At 40.1% G+C, this 21,371-nt stretch overlaps 2 protein-coding genes across 2 annotated transcripts; both read left to right on the forward strand.

Annotated features, from left to right (window-relative positions):
• Nucleotides 1-36: 36 nt before the first annotated feature.
• On the forward strand, nucleotides 37-21,052 carry LOC5505382 (DNA (cytosine-5)-methyltransferase 3A). Its single transcript, XM_048729630.1, has 22 exons — nucleotides 37-191; nucleotides 665-944; nucleotides 3,170-3,210; nucleotides 3,860-4,021; nucleotides 4,523-4,624; nucleotides 4,949-5,180; nucleotides 5,445-5,582; nucleotides 5,779-5,820; nucleotides 5,967-6,046; nucleotides 6,530-6,577; nucleotides 7,677-7,741; nucleotides 15,081-15,135; nucleotides 15,531-15,656; nucleotides 16,145-16,229; nucleotides 17,037-17,113; nucleotides 17,228-17,296; nucleotides 17,909-17,999; nucleotides 18,297-18,448; nucleotides 19,059-19,144; nucleotides 19,225-19,300; nucleotides 19,757-19,890; nucleotides 20,256-21,052. Exons 1-22 carry the CDS (start codon nucleotides 126-128, stop codon nucleotides 20,395-20,397), a joined length of 2,349 nt encoding a protein of 782 aa, XP_048585587.1. The 5' UTR covers nucleotides 37-125; the 3' UTR covers nucleotides 20,398-21,052.
• Nucleotides 7,752-13,402, forward strand: LOC116613159. Its single transcript, XM_048729629.1, has 2 exons — nucleotides 7,752-10,687; nucleotides 10,957-13,402. The coding sequence occupies exons 1-2, from the start codon at nucleotides 10,254-10,256 to the stop codon at nucleotides 13,043-13,045; spliced, it is 2,523 nt and encodes an 840-aa protein (XP_048585586.1). The 5' UTR covers nucleotides 7,752-10,253; the 3' UTR covers nucleotides 13,046-13,402.
• Nucleotides 21,053-21,371: the final 319 nt, after the last annotated feature.

Consider the following 21,371-nt stretch of genomic DNA (forward strand, 5'->3'; position numbering starts at 1 on the left):
ATATTTGCGGGGCAACTTTGCCTCAGACACCCCAGCGACAGCCAGTCCGGCCACCCCGTGCGCTGCCCTGATCCCCAGATGCAAGCGAGCGGCAATCATATCTCTAGATCTCTCTGTCGGCAACCATGGCGGAGGTCACACACGCTAGTCCACCGCTCTGCCAAGATACACCGTTCCTCGAGAATGCAAACGTAAGACTTATCGTAGAGTAGCGTAGCATCGATTTGCAACTTAAAACGAGCAATAAGGCCTTGTTTCTATAGCTGAGAAGTGCAGAAATGTGCATTTCTGAAGAATGTTTTGAAATGCAGCCATCTGTGACATTTCACACGGTGTGAATATAAGTAAAACATATGAACATTAGAACAGATGACATTTTGCGCATTGTTAAGACGTTTATAAGGGGTTACATTGCTTCTAGGTCTTTTGAGATTTGAAGTCTTTTTCTTCCTTTACAGTTGTGTTTTAGTGAGATTCTGGGATTGTACACGTGTTTTGGTATTGCTACGCGAGATGGTTTAGATTGACAGCTCAATCCCATAATGCATTAGTTATCTCCTGGGATCATTTTACCTAGGATGAATTGCCTTGACGAAAAAAATATAATTTACTCAATACGACTGAGCCTTTATTAAATTGAATCTGCTAAATATTTAATTTTCAGGAACATGATAAGAAGCCATTAAAAGCCAAACGAAGGTTAAATTTTGGATCCATTGATTATGTCAAAAGAAAAAAGAAGCGCAAGATATCAAAGCAAAACCTTGTGGGCAAGAAGAGCAAAGCATCTGATGTTACTGCTGAACCTACGGTTTGCACTGATAGCGATTCAGGGTTTGACACACAAGATAATCAGACTCCAGAAAAGGGAAAAGAGCAAAGAGAACTGGACAAAAACAACTCGCACACTCCCAAAAAGAGTAAAAATGTGGATCAGATGGCAAATTAAATTCAAAGCAAAACCTTGGATATCCAAGGGCATCAGAACTTCGATTAATTATAAGAACAGGCTCTATAGGAAGTTTATTAAATCTAGAAATCAATATCATTTTGAAAAATACAAAATCTATAGAAATAAATTGAACCATTTAATTGCAATAAGTAAGAGAAAATACTATGAAAAGTACTTTAATTTTAACAAATCTAACATAAAAAATATCTGGAAAGGGATAAAAGAAATTGTCGTGCTAAAGCCTAAGGCTCATTTCACACCTTCAAAAATTGTATCTTCTAATAAGGTTTTTACCAATGTAAATGAGATAGCAAATGAGTTCAATTACTTCTTTGCTAATGTTGGCAGAAATATCAGCAACAATATTCCAAAAGTAAACACTTTATTTTCAGAATTTCTTCCAACAGCTAATTCTAACAGCTTTCTTCTAGCTCCCACATCTACAGAGGAAATTAGAAGTATAATCTTAGGAATTAAATCAGGTAAAGCTTGTGGTTCTTCTAGCCTTCCAATTACAGTTCTTAAAATACTAAGCTCTATTATTTCAAGGCCTCTGGAGATATTATACAATCTGTCCTTTTCTTCTGGCATTGTACCTGATGCCTTCAAAATTGCACGTGTCATACCTATTTACAAATCAGGCTCTCATTTTGACACTTCTAATTTTAGACCAATATCATTATTATCTATTTTTAATCAGTTACTTGAAAGGTTAATGTATAACAGAGTCATAAAATTTCTAGACAAATACGATATTTTGTACAAAAATCAATTTGGCTTTCGAGCCAATCATTCTACAGAACATGCTCTTCTGCTTATTACCGATAAAATCCAAAGATCAATTGAGGGTGGTCAATACTCTTGTGGCATATTTCTTGATTTTAGCAAAGCTTTTGATACTGTTGATCATAAAATATTATTAGCAAAACTTTATTCATACGGCATCCGTGGCATAGCTTATGAATGGTTTGTTTCCTACTTATCAAACAGGCAACAGTTTGTTTCTATTGGTAATGTGTCATCTGCACCACTACCAATAACATGTGGAGTGCCTCAAGGTTCAGTACTTGGTCCCCTTCTCTTTCTTCTGTACATTAATGATTTTAATAACTGCTCCAACTTATTTGACTTTCATTTATTTGCTGATGATGCCAATTTATTTTGTGCCGATTCTTCATTGACATCCTTAGAGACCAAAGTAAACACAGATCTGTATAATATAAATCGTTGGCTTTGTGCAAATAAATTGGCTTTGAACATCAGTAAAACTAATTTTGTCATTTTTCGACCAGCACAAAAGAGGCTGGCTAGTTCTATTTCTTTATCAATCAATAATAATACCATTAAACAAAAAAATAATATCAAATATCTTGGTGTAGTTATTGACTCCTTTCTTAACTGGAAGGAGCACATTAACCAGTTAAGTAAGAAAATCTCCAGAGGGGTCGGAATAATAGCAAAGCTGCGTTACTATGTATCACCAACAATTCTCACTCAGCTATATTATTCTCTAATTTATCCATTTCTTACTTATGGTGCTATTATTTGGGGCAACACATATGAATCAACAATCAAGCCTCTTTTTATTTTACAGAAGAAAGCTGTTAGAATCATAACTTTCTCATCTTACATTGAACATACTTCTCCTATCTTTAGAAAACTAAATATCTTGAAATCTCCTGATCTAATCTATTACTTAAACACAATATTTATGTACAAATTTCATTTGAATCTACTTCCAACTCCTTTTGATTCTTTTTTTACTACGGTTGCTTCAAGGCACAAATATAATACAAGACTGGCTTCTAAATCATCGTACTGCCTCCCTTTACCTCGAACTAATTATGGAAAGTTTAATATTCGTTTTAAAGGTGCCTCAATTTGGAATAACATCAAAGAACCTACCAAAACCATGCGTTTGCCTAGCTTCAAGGCTGCAATAAAGACCTCAATCCTTGAAAATTATTAGCTTCTATCTAGTTTTTTTGTTTTATTGCATTTTATTTTGCTGCTGCTTTCATGTATTTTGTATTCGTGCCTTGTACGTCCTTGCTATACGCTCCATTTAATTGAACTATTTTGTGCTGCCTAGCCAGATTAGCTTTTTAGTTACTTCTAGGCAGCCAATACCCAAAATCTGTAATTATTATTTATTTTCTTACTGTAATTTCTGTGTGTGGTATAAATAAAGTTATATTGTTGTTGTTGTTGTTGCAAAGAGGAAACACAAAGGGTCGGCAGTTAGTGTTGACAAAGAGGTATGGCTGTGATTTCACAAGTAAAATAATAATGTAGAATATTGATGGCAGAAGCAAGTAGGATTTGGGTGGTGATTTATTTAAAATTTGACAAACCTAATTAAATTAGGAATTGCTAATGATCGAATCTATATGGTTCAGGCATGTGTCCAGAGGGGGAATAGAACCCCACCCTAGGTGCTCATGTGTCCAGAGGGGGAATAGAACCCCACCCTAGGTGCTCATGTGTACTGAGATGGTAAATACTGAACACATTTAATGGTTGACAAATTCATCACGAAATATTTTTTTTGGTGTAAACTGTATTCGAATAGAAAGAAATTCTAGATGAAACTAGCGATCTATTTATTATAGGAGCTAAGGATACCATATTTCAAGCTAACCATTCCACTAAGGAGGGTTTACTGCTCTTGATCCCACCCTGACTTTTTCTCCTCTGCAATTTAAAAAAAAAATACCTGTTGCCATTATTATTTGTAGTTTACTGTCAGAATGTTGGACGAAATATGGACGAAAATGTTCCCTACCCCCTTATTAAAAACATGAAATAATAGAGTCTCCCCCTACCCTATCCTTCCAAAAAAATGTTTATATTCATTATATTGTTATACTGGCTCATACCATAAAATCAAATTTTGTATGATTTTAGGTTGGAGAGGGAACCGTCTTTCCTGGTGTGCTTGTATGGTCCAAACTCAAAGGCTACGACTGGTGGCCAGGAAGAGTTGTTACCTATATGGAGGCTGGACGACCTCCACCAGGTCCAGGCAACCACTGGGTCAAGTGGTTTGGTGACAACAAATTCTCTCAGGTAACTTATGGTATTATTTATGATGATGATACAGGGCCAGAGCAGGGGGTGGGGCACTGGGGGCGTGCCCTCTCTTCATATTTAAAATAATTAAAAGGAAATGGCCACTAGGGGCAGGACTGTGCCCCCCTCCCCCCCCCCCCCAATATGTTCTCAATGTTTCTTTATTGTGCCCTCCAATCTTGCCTTGCCTGCTACAGCTTTGTTATATTGTCAGCTAAGTTATGAAATTTAAACAAAACAAATGTGTGTGTCTCTGTGTCAGGGGCTGAAGCTAAAGCAGCAGGATTCAAGTCAAAATAAAAGTTTGGAGTTATTTGAATATGTATCCTAATTTTTAGGTTACAGATACCTCATGGTCCAGAAACCCAAAATGACTTATATTCTGGAATTATTTCCTATATATAACATGTGGAGCAGAAAAATCCCTTTAACCCCCAACACTTCTAAGAAAATATACTGATACTTTGATTAATTTGGATATCGCATTGTGGATCTTAGGTCCCTCAAGACACAGTGCTGCCATTTGCAGAGTTCAAGAGCAACTTCCTTGTGACAAAGATGAAAGGATTGTACAAGAAAGCTGTTCTTGATGCCTTGGAGGTATTGTAAAATATGTAGTAAGGGGTGTATTAGGAGACAGAGTGGGGCTGTCATTCATCATGTTTTCCTATTTCTCTTTCAAACATGGTCATGTGCTAGGGGCTTGCCTAATAATAGAGTAACTTAGTCATTCACATTCCACTTTGTTCAGTGTGAACCTTAGTAAATAGCCTGAATGCAAAAGTCTACAGTGGCAGACTAGGCAGACTAACACTATAAAGACCCTTCTAAAGCATCGTTCTCATGTCAGTGAGTTTCCTCTTCTTTAAAGACCTTTCTAAAGCATCGTTCTCATGTCAATGAGTTTCCTCTTATTCTCTACAGTTGGCAGCCAGTAGGTCCAACCAATCATTCACTCGTGCTGACCTTCACTTAAAGTTAAGCCCTAAAGTCTCTAAGAAACAAAGGAGAAAAAAGAAATTACTGTCAAAGGATACTGAAACACCCGCAGAGCCAGATGAACCTCTGAGTGAAGAGGAGAAATGTGATGCTATGGTGAACTGGGCTCTAACGGGATTCCAACCACAGGGAGCCAGTGGATTTGCCCCAACTCTAGGTAGGTTTTTTTTTTTTGCTTCATTGGCTAAGACAACAAATATGACATTTGTTGACTTTGTATCCAAATATTAGGAGTATCTAACAGTAAATTGCAAATCCACTATCTTAAATCCATTTCTCAAGCCAGGCTCCAAGCTGTAAGAGAAAACAAAGGACTTTCTCACTTTCGCAATCCTCTCCCTTTCCTCTCGTTAAAGGTAGTTTAAAAGCTGTACATTGACATAGACCCTTCCTACTTATATGCTTGTTTGTTATACCCCAGAAGAGACAATCTTCCTGCCTCCTGTATCATCCGATAGTGATGAAGAAGAAGCTGATCAGACAGTAAATGGATCTGAAAGTACCAAGGGCCGGTTTGGTAAACCAGTCAAGGAACCCAATCTTGTGCAAGACATCAAAGGTACTTGCATGGTTTTTAAACTTATGTGTCTGGTTTGTCTAAGTATTTCATTAGTTGGTGTGTGGTGCGTCCCAGGCATCCCCATGCCCTTCACTGCCTCTTGTGACTTATCTAAAGCTAACAAATTTTATTTCCTAACATTTATCTCTAAGAAGTTTATATCAAAGGCATTGAGTTAACTCCAGATTTTTTTCAGCACTGTTTGATGAGGTTGTAGATGGAAAAAAGGGAATTGAAGGTGAGCGTTGCATGGCCCAACTAACTCAGAATATCAGCAATTGTTTTAAAGTTAAAATCTGAAACTTTAGAATATAATATTCAAGACAATTATATTAAGAATTATTTGGGTCAATTGTTGGTACAGTATGTATGTTTTTATGTTAGATATTTGTCTGGCTTGTGGTGACTGCAAGGTTTATGCTCAGCATCCCTTGTTTGAAGGTGGTCTCTGCAAGGAGTGTAAGGTTTGTACACACACTGTCACTAGCCCCCGCATCCTAACTGCTCTGGTCCTAACCAATTTGTTTGGTAGAGGGGGCACACAAAATAAAATGAATTACAGAAAATGCATTGAACAGTTTATGTCCACTATTTGTGTAGCTAGATCGGCCTTATATTACAAGGTGACGGGGAGGTTAAATTATAAAGAAACTTCATGAAACCAACAAACCCGCAGAGGACTCACTGTCAAGAAAATCACATATGCTCATCCTATCCATCTTAGGGTTTACAATTCGCCCAAGTGCTATTTGTATGCTTAAGGCCTTTTCACATGTTTTCTATCCCCTGGCGTATTATAAGGTTTCTAGGGCTAATCCAGCACTCTAAATGCCTAGTAACAAAATTGCAGAATACAAATGAATGCAAGAAAGCTTTCTAGATAATAGCCATGCTACAAGTGAGGATAAAATAACTCCAACTAAGATGGTTCTTTTTTTCTCTATCAGCAATCGTTTCTGGAGTGCACTTACTTATTTGACGAGGATGGCTACCAGGCAAGTGGTGGAGTAGCCATTGTTTCTTGTCGTGTTGTATCTTGTTTCGTCTTGTTGTATCTCGTCTTGTTTCTCAGATACTGAGCAAAATGGTGGAGTAACCCTGTGGGCTGGTTTTCGGGTGTGGGTGCATTTTGAAGCCCACTAAAAGTCTATATATATGCAGTTATTAAAAAAGGCCGCCTTGCCACTAAGATTTTTTTTTATATATAATAAAGGCTCTATTTTTAGTTGATGGCTTACGATCCTCTGTTCCCCTAACAGCTGGGTGGATGCTTGCGATCACTAGCCCATGACTTAACTGGCACACAGCACAACTTTTGTAAATTGACACTCTTTTTGACACAAGGGGCCCTGCACTGTGATAATGTAAACAATTACCTTTGCAAAGTTCAAGTGTTTAATCCAAAATGTTACACCTGTTAAAGAAATATCGCAAGATTGTTATTGTGTTTGTGGCCAGGAACTTTGTGAATCAAGTGTATCGGTCTCAGAAGTGCTATATTATTCAAGTGTCTCAAGGACAGGTTTCTATACTATTCCTCCTGCTGCAAGGCTGTTTGTAGGTTTAGGGATCCTTTGTGAAACAGAGTGGTTGCGCTGACGTTTCAAAGCGTTAGCTCTTTACCAGAGCTACGATGAACGGCTAACGCTTGAAACGTCAGCGCAACCACTCTGTTTCACAAAGTCATTTAACATACCTTTTCAACCTTGTGTTGATTCATACCTTGTCTATACCACGCCTACGCAGACCATCTAGGTATTCTACAGCTTACCTGTAGTCTTTCTAGTTATACCATTTTTTTTATCAGCTCATCTAAAAATCTTGGTGGAAAAGTCATAGCAACCAGCCTTTGGCAGGGGCATGTACTGCGGGCTCATAGAAACGGCTGGTAATCAAGCCAGGATAAGCCTGCATATGACACATAAGCCATATGGCATATGACACTCAAAAATTGTGGCTCATCCCCCAGCGTACAGGCCTGTGTCTAGTTGCATACTGTGCCATGTCTCCTTGTATCTTGTTTGACAGTAGGCAGTTGTAGGACTCCCTCACTTCGTGCTGGTATTATTTTATCATCAACTTTTGTTTTAATAGATGTACTGCACTATATGTGGTGATGGCCAAGAAGTCTTCATGTGTGACAACGAGGGCTGTTTCAGGTCTGCTTAATTGATGTTTCAATCTGAAACATGGGTGTAGTGACTGGCTATGAGTGGGTCTGTTGGGGGTGATGTGAAGTGGATGTGTGAAGGCCAAAGGTCTTAGCTGACAACAAGGGTTAGGGTCTTTCTTCAGGATGGCTCAGGGTTGCTACTGCCACAGTGTTTGATATATGATAGTGCAGGGTAGTAGTAGTAGTAGTAGTAGTAGTAGTAGTAGGCATAGTTATGTGGGAAGATGACCGGTCGTGTGGGAAGATGACCGGTCGTGTGGGAAGATGACCGGTCGTGTGGGAAGATGACCGGTCGTGTGGGAAGATGACCGGTCGTTGTGGGAAGATGACCGGTTGTTCTGGGAAGATGACTGGTGGTACAAGATGACTACCGCACAAACGTGTGACTTTGTCCCAGTGAACGCAGAAACACATGTCAGCGCGACAGTACTTGTTTTTTAATACGGAAGTTTAATCTCCCCCATCTTTTTATCACGTAATCTCTTCTACATGCACACACATGCACACCCAAACCAACAAAAAACCCTCTCCCAACGCTGATTATCTCTCTTTATCACACTTTCCTATTTCTTAAATAATATTAAAACTGAAATTATTGAATCACCTTCTTTGTTGGGACGCCTGAGGTGGAAGGGGGAGGGGGTAGGACGGTGGTAGTGCCGGATAATAGGAAATCGGAACACCATGCACGTCCCTACATTCTCCTAAAAATCTTGTTGCATCCGTTTCCCCTACCCTCACATTCTATGCTCGCCGCCTACGCCCTTCCCATTTTTTTCGCTTTTTTTTAATTCTTTGCTAAAAAATGGAGCTTCGCTGTTGGGTGTTATTTTCCCAAAAACCTTAAAAGCATGTTTTATTTTACACGGGTCATCACGGACGTCAACAGTCGCATTTCTGAAAAATCTCTATACATAACACGCCGAGGGCTCATCGCAATTACAGGGAGCTCACATCCACCGTTTGAATGATGCACCAGTCAATTGAAACCACGGCACCCCGACCCCCGGGAAATAGCGGGGAAAGTAACATTCATTTGGTGTTAAATGCTCTTTACTTTCCCGGCTACCGGGGCCTGTGACGCTGTTACAACCCCCGGTTCATGGCCCCGGTGTATTTTTAATCGGGTGCATGATACATCCACTTCAGAACAGGCTACCTCCAAATTGAAAAATCAACAGACATCGATAGATAGCGAGTAAACTTCAACACTATCAGATAATTAGATTTGTTGAAAGAATAAGCCGGGAAAATTTTTTGATTTTACCTTTTAGTTTTTTCGCAGTCGAGACGGCCGTTAGACCGCTAAACCAATAAGGGAGCACCAGAAAGCAACAGGCGCCGAAAAAATAGACAAGAGATACAAACGCACACACGCACTAAGAACAACTCTAGAAACAACTCTAACTAACTTTATTCAAACCGTAGAGGTGAGCTTCCTGTGCCGCAATTTTTCCCGCCGAATGCTCGGTAGTTTCCCGGATGACCGCGCGCGAGCTTAGCACGGATAAAATATCAAATATTTCTTTGCATACGGTACTTCTACCATGGATCAAGTTCTCGAGGAAAACGAACTTTTCATCCGGAATCCTGTGGCTATCCAGGACACATACACTGATATGCCTGATTCTGAATGGGCTATTCTTTGTGCGAAGTATATAAACGAGTTTATGCTTCAACAAATGGTAGCTGTGAATGATCCTGCAGTTCATGATCGAGCAGCATTTATCATTTCATCTCTTAGGTCTCTGCATTTCTCCCGACTTGGGAAACATGTAGCAAATGTTCCAATTGGTAAGTATTGTTGTACATTAACATTATTTTCAGTTTGAAATGATCTCTAACTAGGTAACTAACGAACCATCTAACACTATCAGTAGAAACATGTCTTGACGGCAAGTTTGTCCTGCGATATCTACGGTCAAAACCGAATCGTGTCAAACTGTGGTCGCAATATAGTGTTGCATTTAGCAAAGACAAGTTCACAAGCGAACATCAAATGTCAAATCCCGTTGCATTTACGATTTAACAAAACGAAGGGGATCTTAGCTGGGAAAAGGATTCGATAGGATGCCTCATCCTAAAACGATTATATGTGCACATGTTTGTGACATGGAGAATGATAAAACCTGAGCGCATCAAGTAGCTTTATGTGAGTGACGTTCTTTGCGCGATAAAACGTTAAAACAAACAAAGTTGGCCTGATATCAGGCAAATGTCCTGCATCAGGGCAAGACATCGGCTTCCTTTGAGATTTGTTCTCTATGGTGTAAACCTCGGTGTTCGCTCGAACACTCGCCATTTGATAATATTCGGTGAAGCCGGGACAGAACAGTACGAAATATCACTATATATTCATATTCCAGTTTTCAACTGTTGGGTATGGTTAAGTGATTTTAACTTAGGTCGTTAAGTTTGAGGATAGAGGTGTGACTCTGAATAGGGCTTTATAAAAACTCTGATTCTAACTTCTAACCATCGGCAATTCTTAAAAAAAAATGCCATGTTATTGTAGATGCACAAGCAAGAAATTATTTCTCATATTGTCCGTCTGTGTCTTTTACCTTACAGGAGACATGAATAGACTTGATATGAAAAAAAGTGTCAGGGAGTTTGCAGAGAGACTTTTAACTCTAACAAAGCAAGACGTTAGCGGCGCGGTTGCAGCAGGTCACGTGCATGAGGATGTACCAGCCGAAAACAAGCAGGATAACAACGAGCCCCATACGTCCACAACAGGAAGCGATAAGCCAAAGGACCACCTGGCTACTAATGCACCCCCAGTAGGATCGGCAGCGAAGCAAGCAGTAGCAGCGAAAAAAGCAAGGCCTCTTGTTTCCACAGGTGCTTGTCCCGTATGTGGTGAGCACAGGGCTCACTTGAAAGCCCATCTCGCAAGCAACAAGCCTGGTCATAAATGGTCAGAAAAAAGGTATTTTTAAGTCGAAATCATCGAAATCATTCCTTATAATTGCTAGAAGGGGAGACAGGAGTCCGTAAAGAGTTAAAAAAAAACATGTAATTTCAAATTTCGCCCTTTTTAGTCTTTAATTCGCTGTATGAAATTGATACCGCATACATAGACTTTATACAAAAACATGTTAATTACTAGCTGCAAGCAGACTAGATCATGCTAGAAAATTACTCGTTGCAAATGCAAATTCTAAAAGTTTTAAAACTATTCGTTCTTGTTTCTTTTAGGTATCGCCAATGGCTGTACGAGAAACAGTCCTGTACAGACCGACATGTAAAGCACTTATGTCCGAAGAAGAACTGTGACTGGGTAGGTGTTAAACTTGAGAGGCACCTAGAAAAAAGCCACAACATTGAGCCAAAGAGTCACGTCATGGCTAAATTGAGAGGCAAAAGTGTCGTACTTTCTAAAAAGCAACTGAAGCAAGACCAAGAAGACAGCAGTGAAGATGAAACGTCTCATACACAAACTACCAAGAAACGACCAGCATTGTTGCGTACATCTGATGTTGCAAAAAGTGTTGGTCTAGTCCAACACAAGAAAAAGAAGATGAAGACAAGTGTCTCGGATGACGAAAGCGACTCGGATGACGACAGCGAGAGCCAGATCCCCTATGCCGACAATAGTGATGATGATGATGACTGCGATGATCTCAGTAACGAGGAAAACGTCCTTTGTGCTAGAAACAGAAGCCAAAGCATCGAGACAGTAGAAGAGCCCCATGAAACTGAAAAAGAGGGAGAGAACCAAGATATGGCTTGCTTTGAAGTCCCTTTTGAAGGTGTAAGCGGTAGAGGTCCTTTCGGTCCTGATTCCAAGCCGAGAAATAGCTACGAAGTCTTTATGCGAGGTTGGAATAACCATCTTGCCACCCCAGATGGAACGGAGAAGACTGATGTTAGGATCGCTCAAATGTGCAGCCAAGTTGACAAGATAGCCAAGTCTATCCATCCTAGTCCTAAGGATCTATCTGTCTTTCTGGACAAAGACATCGTCTATAAGCGTTTTTTCAAAGCCAACATCGAACTCAGGAAGACCGACAAGTCCCTTGGCTTGACATGCAAAACGCTGTCAACGTACTCTACGAGCCTCGAGCGCTTTCTCAAGTACATCATCCCTCTACTTTACACGTCACTGTCCGCCGACAAACGAAAAGCACTGAAGAAACTGAGGGATGTACAGCCAAGCTGGAGAGAGAGTTGGGGGAAGAGAATAGCTGAAGAGCGCGCAGAGCGTGAGTGGGTGGCAGAGAAAAACCTACCTACTCTAGAAGAAGCCAAGTCCCTTCTAGAGTCAGAGCACGCACAGAAAATGACGAAAATGTTGACGAGCCCTAAGAAGTACAAGCTAGACCTCTGTGACGCCCAAGCAGCAAGGAATTATCTTATATACCTCATCAATAATGAAAACACAAATAGGGCCGGACCTGTGGCAGAGATAAAACTTTCTACGTTCAAGAAAGGAATTATGAAGGAAGGCAAATGGACCATCCATATAGCCAACCAGAAAACAACAAAGACTCTTGGTGGCATACTCATCCAGTTTTCCTCCTCGCTGCATCATATGATCCTAAAATACATCGAGTATTTTAGACCACTGATGGCAGCAAATGCAAAGACGAATGAAGACGCGCTCTTCCTTAACCAAACTGGAACACCATATACGAACAGCCACGTTCACCACGCCCTCAAGCAGTTCGCCATCAGAGCAGGCACTCTTAGACCAGAGAGTGTCGAGGGATTTTGCTCTAGTATGATCCGCCATGTTGTTGTGACTAACACACGTGGCCTTTCTTCACCAGAAAAGAACAATCTTGCAAGCAAAATGGGGCACTCAAGACGTACAGCGGATCTCAGCTACAATCTGATTAATAAAGTCAAAGCGGCAAACAACGCACATGATACAATGACAAATCTATGGGAGGGAGCAAGCAGTACAGAAGGTAATCAAGTTGAGGCTCCAGAAGATGAGAATAGTGCCGAGGAAGCCAAAGAAGAAGAGACTGGTGACCACAAGACAGAACAGGATGACAATGAGACAAATACGATTCCTCCATCAGAAAACGCGAACCAAGCAAAATTTGTGTCGGTTGGGAGGATGCGGTCGCTCTTTTCTCAGGCAGATACCAAGGTCCTGCAGGCAGCATGCAACCAGCTTATAACAAGCAAGAAAGCTCCTACGAGAAGCCAAATACTCAGGCAGATTCGAAGTGACGAGAGAGCCGCTTTAATCAGCGCCAGAGAGGGAGAGGAAAGGACGTACCAGAAGGTCAAGGGCATGCGCCACAAGTTCCAGAATAGTACGAACACCCGCTAAAACACTGTTGTATTGCGCCCATGTGCATTAATGTTAAGTTCGATTAGTTGTATAACAAATACAAAATTGATTATCGTTACCAGTTCACAGTATAGATTAATGACATCCCTCGAACACGACAGTTACATCTTATATAAACAAGCATATTACGTGAAAATACAGTTATTTATATAACAAATATAAAACATGATTATCGTTACCTGTTCTCAGATAAATTGATGAATATTCAGCAAGCTATCGCAAGTCATGAAACGTACTTTATATAAGGCCAAAGATGCAAGGAGCCATTGCAACCTATATATAAATTAGATTTTTGTAGGAATATTGGAGGAAATAAATCTCTTCATGTCTTCTCAATAAGTATTCTCTCTCTAACTCTCTCTCTCTCTCTCTCTCTCTCTCTCTCTCTCTCTCTCTCTCTCTCTCTCTCTCTCTCTCTCTCTCTCTCTCTCTCTCTCTCTCTCTCTCTCTCTCTCTCTCTCTCTCTCTCTATCTCGCTTTCTCTCTTTCGCTTTCTCTGTCTCTTTCAGGGGGAGGGGGGTCATGAAAAAAAGACGTGATTGAAGATGTAGACTTGATTAGTCTACAGCTTCAATCACATTTTTTTTTTTTTTTGTTTTTAGTGAAAAGAGTGAAAACAATGCCCTTGTTCTTGTGAGTTTATACATCCCGTCATCCTGTCCGGAATCCCTATTTCATTTTACCTTTGGGAAAAAGAAACCAAGAAGCGATTTGATCGAGGCTTGTAAGGCAAGAAATAAGCGGCGTTTGAGATGGCGCATACAACTTATTTCGATCTCGGGTCCACTAAATTTCTAAGAAAATCAGTCAGACTGCATCCAGTAGGTACTTACGTAACTGCACTTCATGTGATAATGTCTTTCGCAAGGAAAAGAGCACAATGACTATTTAGATTGGCTTGTGTGGCTTGCTTGTGTGGGAAGCCGACCGGTCAGTAGTACTCAGTAATGTGCGCCATAGTTGCAGAAACAATATGTGGCCATAACTTTGTCAATTCTCCAGATATTTTGTAACTTCTCATAAATGTTAAAGGTACTTGTGCGACGTTATCTATGATTAGAGAGATTGCCAATAGAAACATTTTTTTCAAACTCTAGGACAACATCTAAATTTAAGCTGAAAAAGATATTTTTTGAGAAAAATGCATATGAATATAGAAAAATTCTGTTTTATTAGCTCTTTTAGAGACTTTTGCGAAGTAATTATACATTTTTTAATGTTTGTAAAAAAAAGTTCATAAGCACCCGATAGACGATAAAAAAAACATGTGGGAAAACGACCGGTGCTTTAGCCTCACATATGAAGTAGATTCACCCTTTTTCGTGATGACGTCATCTAAATGTCATCATGTTTTACATGGAAGCATCTTTAGTTGTTGGAAGGAGCTTCAGAAAGTTTCGTGCCGTTAGCTTACTTTTTGCCTGAGTTACAGTGTTGTGTCGAGTTTTGTAGGTAATTTTGAACGCTAATCTGGCACTTGTATGTAGCACATCAACAGGACTCTAACTTTGCAACTGAGCCGCTCCCTTGAAACTATAGTAATAGACTTGATACTTTGAGGTGTTATAGCGCAACTCAAGCTCTATCATGTCTGATATATAGTTTGACGATCCGTTACCATGGGAACCGCGAAGTGGATTTTGGTGTTTCACGACCGAAAACGGAGCATGTAGTACTAACTTTCCAACTCTTAATGGTGACCTTTCATGGGGACATTATTTGCGTCTTATGATTGATGGATAGACACTATACATTCAATATCACTATGGTGACGAATACTATGCTCTTTCCATGTGAGGGTCAGCTTAGACCTTTGGCTATGAAAGTGGGAACACGACCAATAACTATGGTAGTAGTAGTAGTAGTATTTTCAAAAATTATAAGGAATTGATAGTAGGGTCGTAGCTGTGCCCCCCACTGTCTTCTTAATGTTTCTGTATTGTGCCCCCCCCTAATAATTCGAGGCCTGGCTATATAGTGGTCATCCTGTAAGTCGAAGGTTTGCTGATTACAGGTCGTACTGTGGCCCATGTCTTGAGATGTTGGCTGGCAGAGGGACTGTCCGTGAGGTGGGTTATCCCAGTATCCCCAGTTAGTGTTTTGCCATTAAATTATAATTGATAATTTGATTCTTGTGTTGTTTTTGTAATTCCTAAAATGCAACGAACTGTTTTCAAAAAGTTAACATTAAAATTCGCCATGACTTTCTTGCTTCAAAAGACGAACTCTTGTAGGTGATCGTTCTCTGAGTAGGGTGTTTGTGCTCAACTTGGATCGGGGTCAAGGTACTTTTGGGCGATCGTTCCGCAATTCAATCAAGAGCACCCCTTACATACATACATCTTGATTGTTGTAATTCTAGATTTAAGTACAGTGTTTATTTGTCTAATTGGTCATTTAATAAAAACTAAAATGCAATCTCTGCAGATAGTTGTTAGTTGAATGGCTTGTTTGTTTCCTTCAGATCGCGTCTCGTGAAAAATGGATTTGCTACATGTGTTCCGGAAAAGGAGATCGACTTATCCATCGCCGTAAAGACTGGCAGTCTAAGCTGCATGAACTCTTTCTAAGCGACCGAGAGAAAGAATATGTGAGTCTCTGTGAATCATTAAACTAACAACCGCATATCCAGGATTTTTAACAGGAGGTGGCCCAAAAGGCCTTTTCAAGGCATTGTCTCCTGTGTTTTAGATAATTTCTCATACATTTACTTTATTCTTGGCTGCTAGAAGGGGGGGCAGACCTCCTTGGCCACCCCCCCCCCCCCCCCTGCCTACACCCCTGACTAAAGATATTGCATTTACCATGGGTGAAATCCCATTGCATTCATGCCATGGTGTAGTATCGTGCCATGGTGTAGTATCATGCCATGGTGTAGTATCATGCCATGGTGTAGTATCATGCCACGGTGTAGTATCATGCCATGGTGTAGTATCATGCCATGGTGTAGTATCATGCCATGGTGTAGTATCATGCCATGGTGTAGTATCATACTCTCGCTTGATGTTGTTAATATATGTCCCATAGGCAAATCCTGAGTATTGATATATTCCTGATCTGTTGTTCTTTGTCTAATAGGATACTCCTATTGTTTACCCCGTTGTTGCTCCTGAAGACCGCAAACCCATACGTGTACTAGCGCTATTTGACGGTATTGCCACAGGTGTGTTACATGAAACACATTCCACAATAGACTGTAGTGCCACTTGGAGTATGTTGTGGTTTGAAATGCTTCTTGGTTTGAAATTGTTAAAACCAGTTTGAAAAAATTTCAAACCAAGAAGCATTTCAAACCACAACAAATGTGGCATGGTTTGAATTTTTTTCAAACTGGTTTTAACAATTTCAAACCAAGAAGCATTTCAAACCACAACAAGTACATACTTTACTTAATTCCTCCCGTTTTACTTAGATTTTATATACTTCTATTAGTTTCCCTGTAAATAATTTTAGTGTAAATAATTTCATAATTCAGCCCTTGGGTTGCGAGGATTTTATTCAATAAACTATCTATCTATCTATCTATCTATCTATCTATCTATCTATCTATCTATCTATCTATCTATCTATCTATCTATCTATCTATCTATCTATCTATCTATCTATCTATCTATCTATCTATCTATCTATACTTTACCATTTAAGCTCTGCCCCTTCCTGATACTAGAAAGCTATGTATATGACTGCATCATCATAGGTAGTGCATTATTATTATTATTATTAGACCATGTATACCCATTATTCGCTCATCACGCTTTAAGGTCTGCAGGCTTCTCATATACCTTCCCATTTTATTCGCTCATCACACTTTAAGGTCTGCAGGCTTCTCATATACCTTCCCATGTATTCGCTCATCACACTTTAAGGTCTGCAGGCGTCTCATTTACCTTCCCATTTATTCGCTCATCACACTTTAAGGTCTGCAGGCTTCTCAAATACCTTCCCATTTATTCGCTCATCACACTTTAAGGTCTGCAGGCACTAAACGAGCTTGGAATCGTGTCCGACAAGTACTACTCTGCTGAGATAGATGAGCAAGCTATACAGGTGCATATTCGCAATGATAACACGGGTTCATAATGAATAAGCAGATATGATGTAACAACCCTTAGAAGTGCACATTCGCAATGATACTTTCCATTTGTTTTGTCTATGTTTTAGGTTACTAAAGTGAACCATGGTGACCGGATAACCCACCTCGGCGATATCAAGGATCTCACCGAGAGCCAGGTGGGTGAATTAAGGGGCCTCACATAGAGGCCTTCTTTTTGTGCTCATCACAGTATACGGAAAGTCAGTACCTGGTGATACTCATTGCTCAAAGAGCAATATGAGGATATCTCATCTGCCTCTGAAGAGCCAGAGCCCGAACGAAAGTATAGTTCAATCTCTCGAAGCCCTTCACCCACTGTGGTGAAAAAAGCAAAATCAAATGAAAAGAAAAAGAAATCGAGAAAGGACAGTTCAAATTCCGACACGAAAAAGAAGCATAAAAGGAACTTGTGTGTGGTAAGTTTCTATTATTAAGGGTACAGGGCGTTGTCTTTTTTTGTTTTGTCTTTTTCAGTCAACAGTATTACAACTACGCACCTTAACATTGGCTGATTTCGTCTGTGTATGCTCTTTCGTGCAGACGCTTGTCTATCCCCTTGATCTCTTGTTTGTCATATACGCGAGCCTGCGCCCTTCTCGTTTGCATAGTCCATTGATCTCCTGTCTGTCAGAAACGGAAGCTTGAGCCTCTGTGCTTTGTAGCCTGAAGGCGATTTTATGAGTACTTGAAAAAGGGCCTGACACTCGGGCTACTGTGCTTGCATAGTCCATTGATCTCTTTTCTGTCAGATACGGGAACTTGGGCCGTTCGACCTGGTGATTGGTGGAAGTCCCTGCCAGGATCTGTCTATTGCAAACCCAGCGAGACGAGGGATATTCGGTAAAAACTGCTTCACATAATTTTCCTGCTTTTTTTTTCACGAAAAAAATAGTAGTCTAATTATTTATTCTTGGCAAAATATTATTTTATTTTATTTTATATTTGTTTCTTTTTGGCCTGTAAAGATGAACGTAGTATTGTTGGTCCCAAATGTGTATTATAGTCTCCACATCGTGTTACATGATGATGCAAAATGCGTCGCCAACACGTCCTTTGATTTGCGCAGACGAGCAAACGACACAGAAAGCTCTGCGCAGGATGGTACTAAGAATTTATGAAACGACTTTATTTTCCCAGAGGGCAGTGGGCGCCTGTTTTTCGAGTTTTTCCGCCTGCTTATGCACGCCAAGCCTTCTCGGACATGCCCCTCGCGGCCATTTTTCTGGTTGTTTGAAAATGTGGTGGGCATGCGCGCTGAGGACAAGAAGACGATCTCCCGGTTTCTGCAGGTAAAGTAATATGAAAACCAAATACGTGGCCCCGGGGCAATTTGAGTAAAATACTCAATACTTCTACTACTTTAGTATAGTAATTATTTAATAGTAATATTGTATAATAATGTAGTGTACTGTAGAAATGGGAATGTGGAAAAGTAAGCTAAAAAATAACAGAACACGTTTCTGTTGGAATTGTTTATTGTTGTCAATTGGATTTTTCTGTCAATGTCTTCTCACATTGTTGACTTCGAGCTTAAGCCGTTTACTGGCATATTAATGGAATAATCTAATTACATTGTGCGTTATAGCTATGCCATACACTTGGGGTATATTATTTTCCACACATTGACGTATATCATTTTCCCACACATGTTATTTATCCACACATTGTTTGTTTTTTCCGCACACTATATTATTTGTCCACACATTGGGGTTTCTTATATTTTTCGCAACAATATTATTTGTCCAGATATTATTTTTCGCACACACATTGGGGTACATTATTTTTCGCATACAAATTAGGACGGTATAAATTCACGACACACAATGGGCCGTTTTTCTAGTTCTTCTTCAGAGAATTCCTCTGGCCGTGTTTTGTTTTCACCGATCAACTCCCTTTTAGAGCAACCCTGTGGTCGTTGACGCAAAAGAAGTCTCACCAGCTCATCGGCCAAGATATTTCTGGGGAAACTTGCCTGGAATGAACAGGTAAAATGTTTTCTTGGGGGGGGGGGGGGGGGGGGGGGGAGGAGGAGGAACATGTATAAGATGGTTTCACTTTTGGATAGGCCAGCGATACCGCTTCCTGGAGACAGACTCACCCTGCAAGAATGTCTCGAGCCAAACTGTGGACGTAAAGCCCGGGTAAGCAGTGTGCCATTAAGTGGCAGGCTCTTTATATTTTTAAATACCACAGCGAGGCGGTTCAGTTTTTCCTAAATTCGTTTTATCTCTTTATGTAGAAAGTATATCAAAGTATATCAAATTTCATTACCATAATAAACAGGCTTTGAATGTTGTAATTCTGTCAGTTTTTTTCGCTCCCCTCCTAAAATACTTGTCATCAAAGTCTATTAAAGAAAAAACTATTCGTCGGATTTCGGTTGCATTGCTTTTTTCAGTACTGTTAAGTGTATCACGTTTAGAAGAGGCCTTTATTCGGTGGAGGCGGCACTATCTCATATTTTCTTCTTAAGCGAGGCGCTTATTAGGGGAAAGTGCTTATTTAGGAGGGGGGGGGCATTTTTTAGGCTTCGAGAATGCCTACGCTAAATTCTGATCATATTTTAATTTGTGTTTTTGTCGCTGGTTCTTGCACAGTTCACCAAAGTGCAAACTATTACGACAAACGCCAACTCGCTGACCCAGACAAAGAAGAACATCTTACCCGTTGCAGTTAACGATGACGGAGGACAGGAGCGAGAGGATATTCTGTGGTGTACTGAAATGGAAAGGTGACTGCAGCGATTGTTAGACCAGTTTTGACTTACAAAAACCGTGTAAGAATGAGGCCCTCGTCCCACGCAAGTATGGAGAGCACACGCAGACACGAGAAACATGTGCATCTCGGTTGTACCTCTGGCCGAAGCGCAAGACTTGCTATTGGGATCGTGTGCCAAGTCTAACTCTGCTAGCCTGAGCGCATTTAATCTTATAAATATTGTTGTTGTTTTTGTTGTTGTTGTTATAATAAACCCTGTTTTAAAGTGCGTGGGAAACGCGGTCTATCGCGCACTTTCCGCTATGTAATAACTCTCTTGTCTCCATGATCTGTGGGTCCTAATTTCTACACGCTCATCAACTCTCCCATCATCCACAGATTGTTTGGTTTCCCAAGTCACTATACAGACGTCAACAACATGGGTAGGACTCAACGTCAGCGTCTCCTAGGCAACGCGTGGAGCGTACCTGTCGTCAGACATCTTTTGTCCCCACTGAAAGACTACTTCAAATGCACCTAGATGACGTCAGCGTCTCCAAGGCAACGCTTGAAGCATAACTTTCATCAAACACCGTTTTTGTGCCCACTGAAAGACCACTTTAAGTGATTTCTTACGGATGGAGCCCCGCGGGTCGGTTAGTAAATGTTGACAATTATATAGTTATACGCATGCGTAGATAGAGTTGAAATTATATTTCGGAAATCGCTTGAGAGATTCACTGTATTACTCTTTAGATAGTATCACTTTTTATCCCATATGAACTCACCCGTTTAGATACTTTGATATTGTTTTGATATTGTAAGGAATATTATCTAGTTAGCTTGTTTTTCCTGTTCACATTGCATTGAAACTTTGTGAATTGCTATCACACTATTGGCAAACTACATACTATATGACAAACTAAGACTCCCTGGCAACAGCCTTACTATGCCCTTTTGTATTAAATATTTCCCCTGGTGTTTTTTTAGCCAGGCTTTCTGAGACATCAAGAATAATCAGTACAAGTTTGTTGAGATAAAACCCTTAGCTTTTCTCCATATAGTGTTTTTCTATGTTTAAAATTCTTATTTAGGAATTCACGTTCCTGTGTATACTTGGCGATAAGGATAATAAACACTTATTTTGTGTTTACTCTCGACTAGGACACTTTAATAATTAAAATTCTTACTTTTTGTTTCGCATAAACCGATCGATACATAAACCCAATCAGCCTGTTTTACCATGTCCGTGAAGAAACGTGATAAACCTCAGAATAGTTTTTATAGTGTGACGCGTTACCTTGCTACTAAAACAATGTTTGCCATGCGACGCGCACTACCAGAACGGCTGCGAGACTAGATTCCGTCGCGCTTTGTTGTACACTCAAACCTTTCTTTGTTTCGCTGGTTGGCTAGTGAAGCTCATTTCAATTAGATAGTATGTTTCTGGTTACCTAATTTTAATTGGCATATTTCACTGTCGCGGAGATCGGGCACACATCCCGAGCTCCCTTC

The sequence above is a fragment of the Nematostella vectensis genome, chromosome 6 (assembly GCF_932526225.1).
Source record: "Nematostella vectensis chromosome 6, jaNemVect1.1, whole genome shotgun sequence".
Classification (NCBI taxonomy): domain Eukaryota; kingdom Metazoa; phylum Cnidaria; class Anthozoa; order Actiniaria; family Edwardsiidae; genus Nematostella; species Nematostella vectensis.

Coding starts and splice junctions, on each gene's coding strand:
- LOC5505382 (XM_048729630.1), top strand. CDS start 126: ATGGCGGAGGTCACACACGCTAGTCCACCGCTCTGCCAAGATACACCG. Junction 15,136..15,530: donor GCAGAGGGACTGTCCGTGAG/GTGGGTTATCCC, acceptor TGTTTCCTTCAG/ATCGCGTCTCGTGAAAAATG. Junction 17,297..17,908: donor AGGATCTCACCGAGAGCCAG/GTGGGTGAATTA, acceptor CTTTTCTGTCAG/ATACGGGAACTTGGGCCGTT.
- LOC116613159 (XM_048729629.1), top strand. CDS start 10,254: ATGCCATGTTATTGTAGATGCACAAGCAAGAAATTATTTCTCATATTG. Junction 10,688..10,956: donor CATAAATGGTCAGAAAAAAG/GTATTTTTAAGT, acceptor TGTTTCTTTTAG/GTATCGCCAATGGCTGTACG.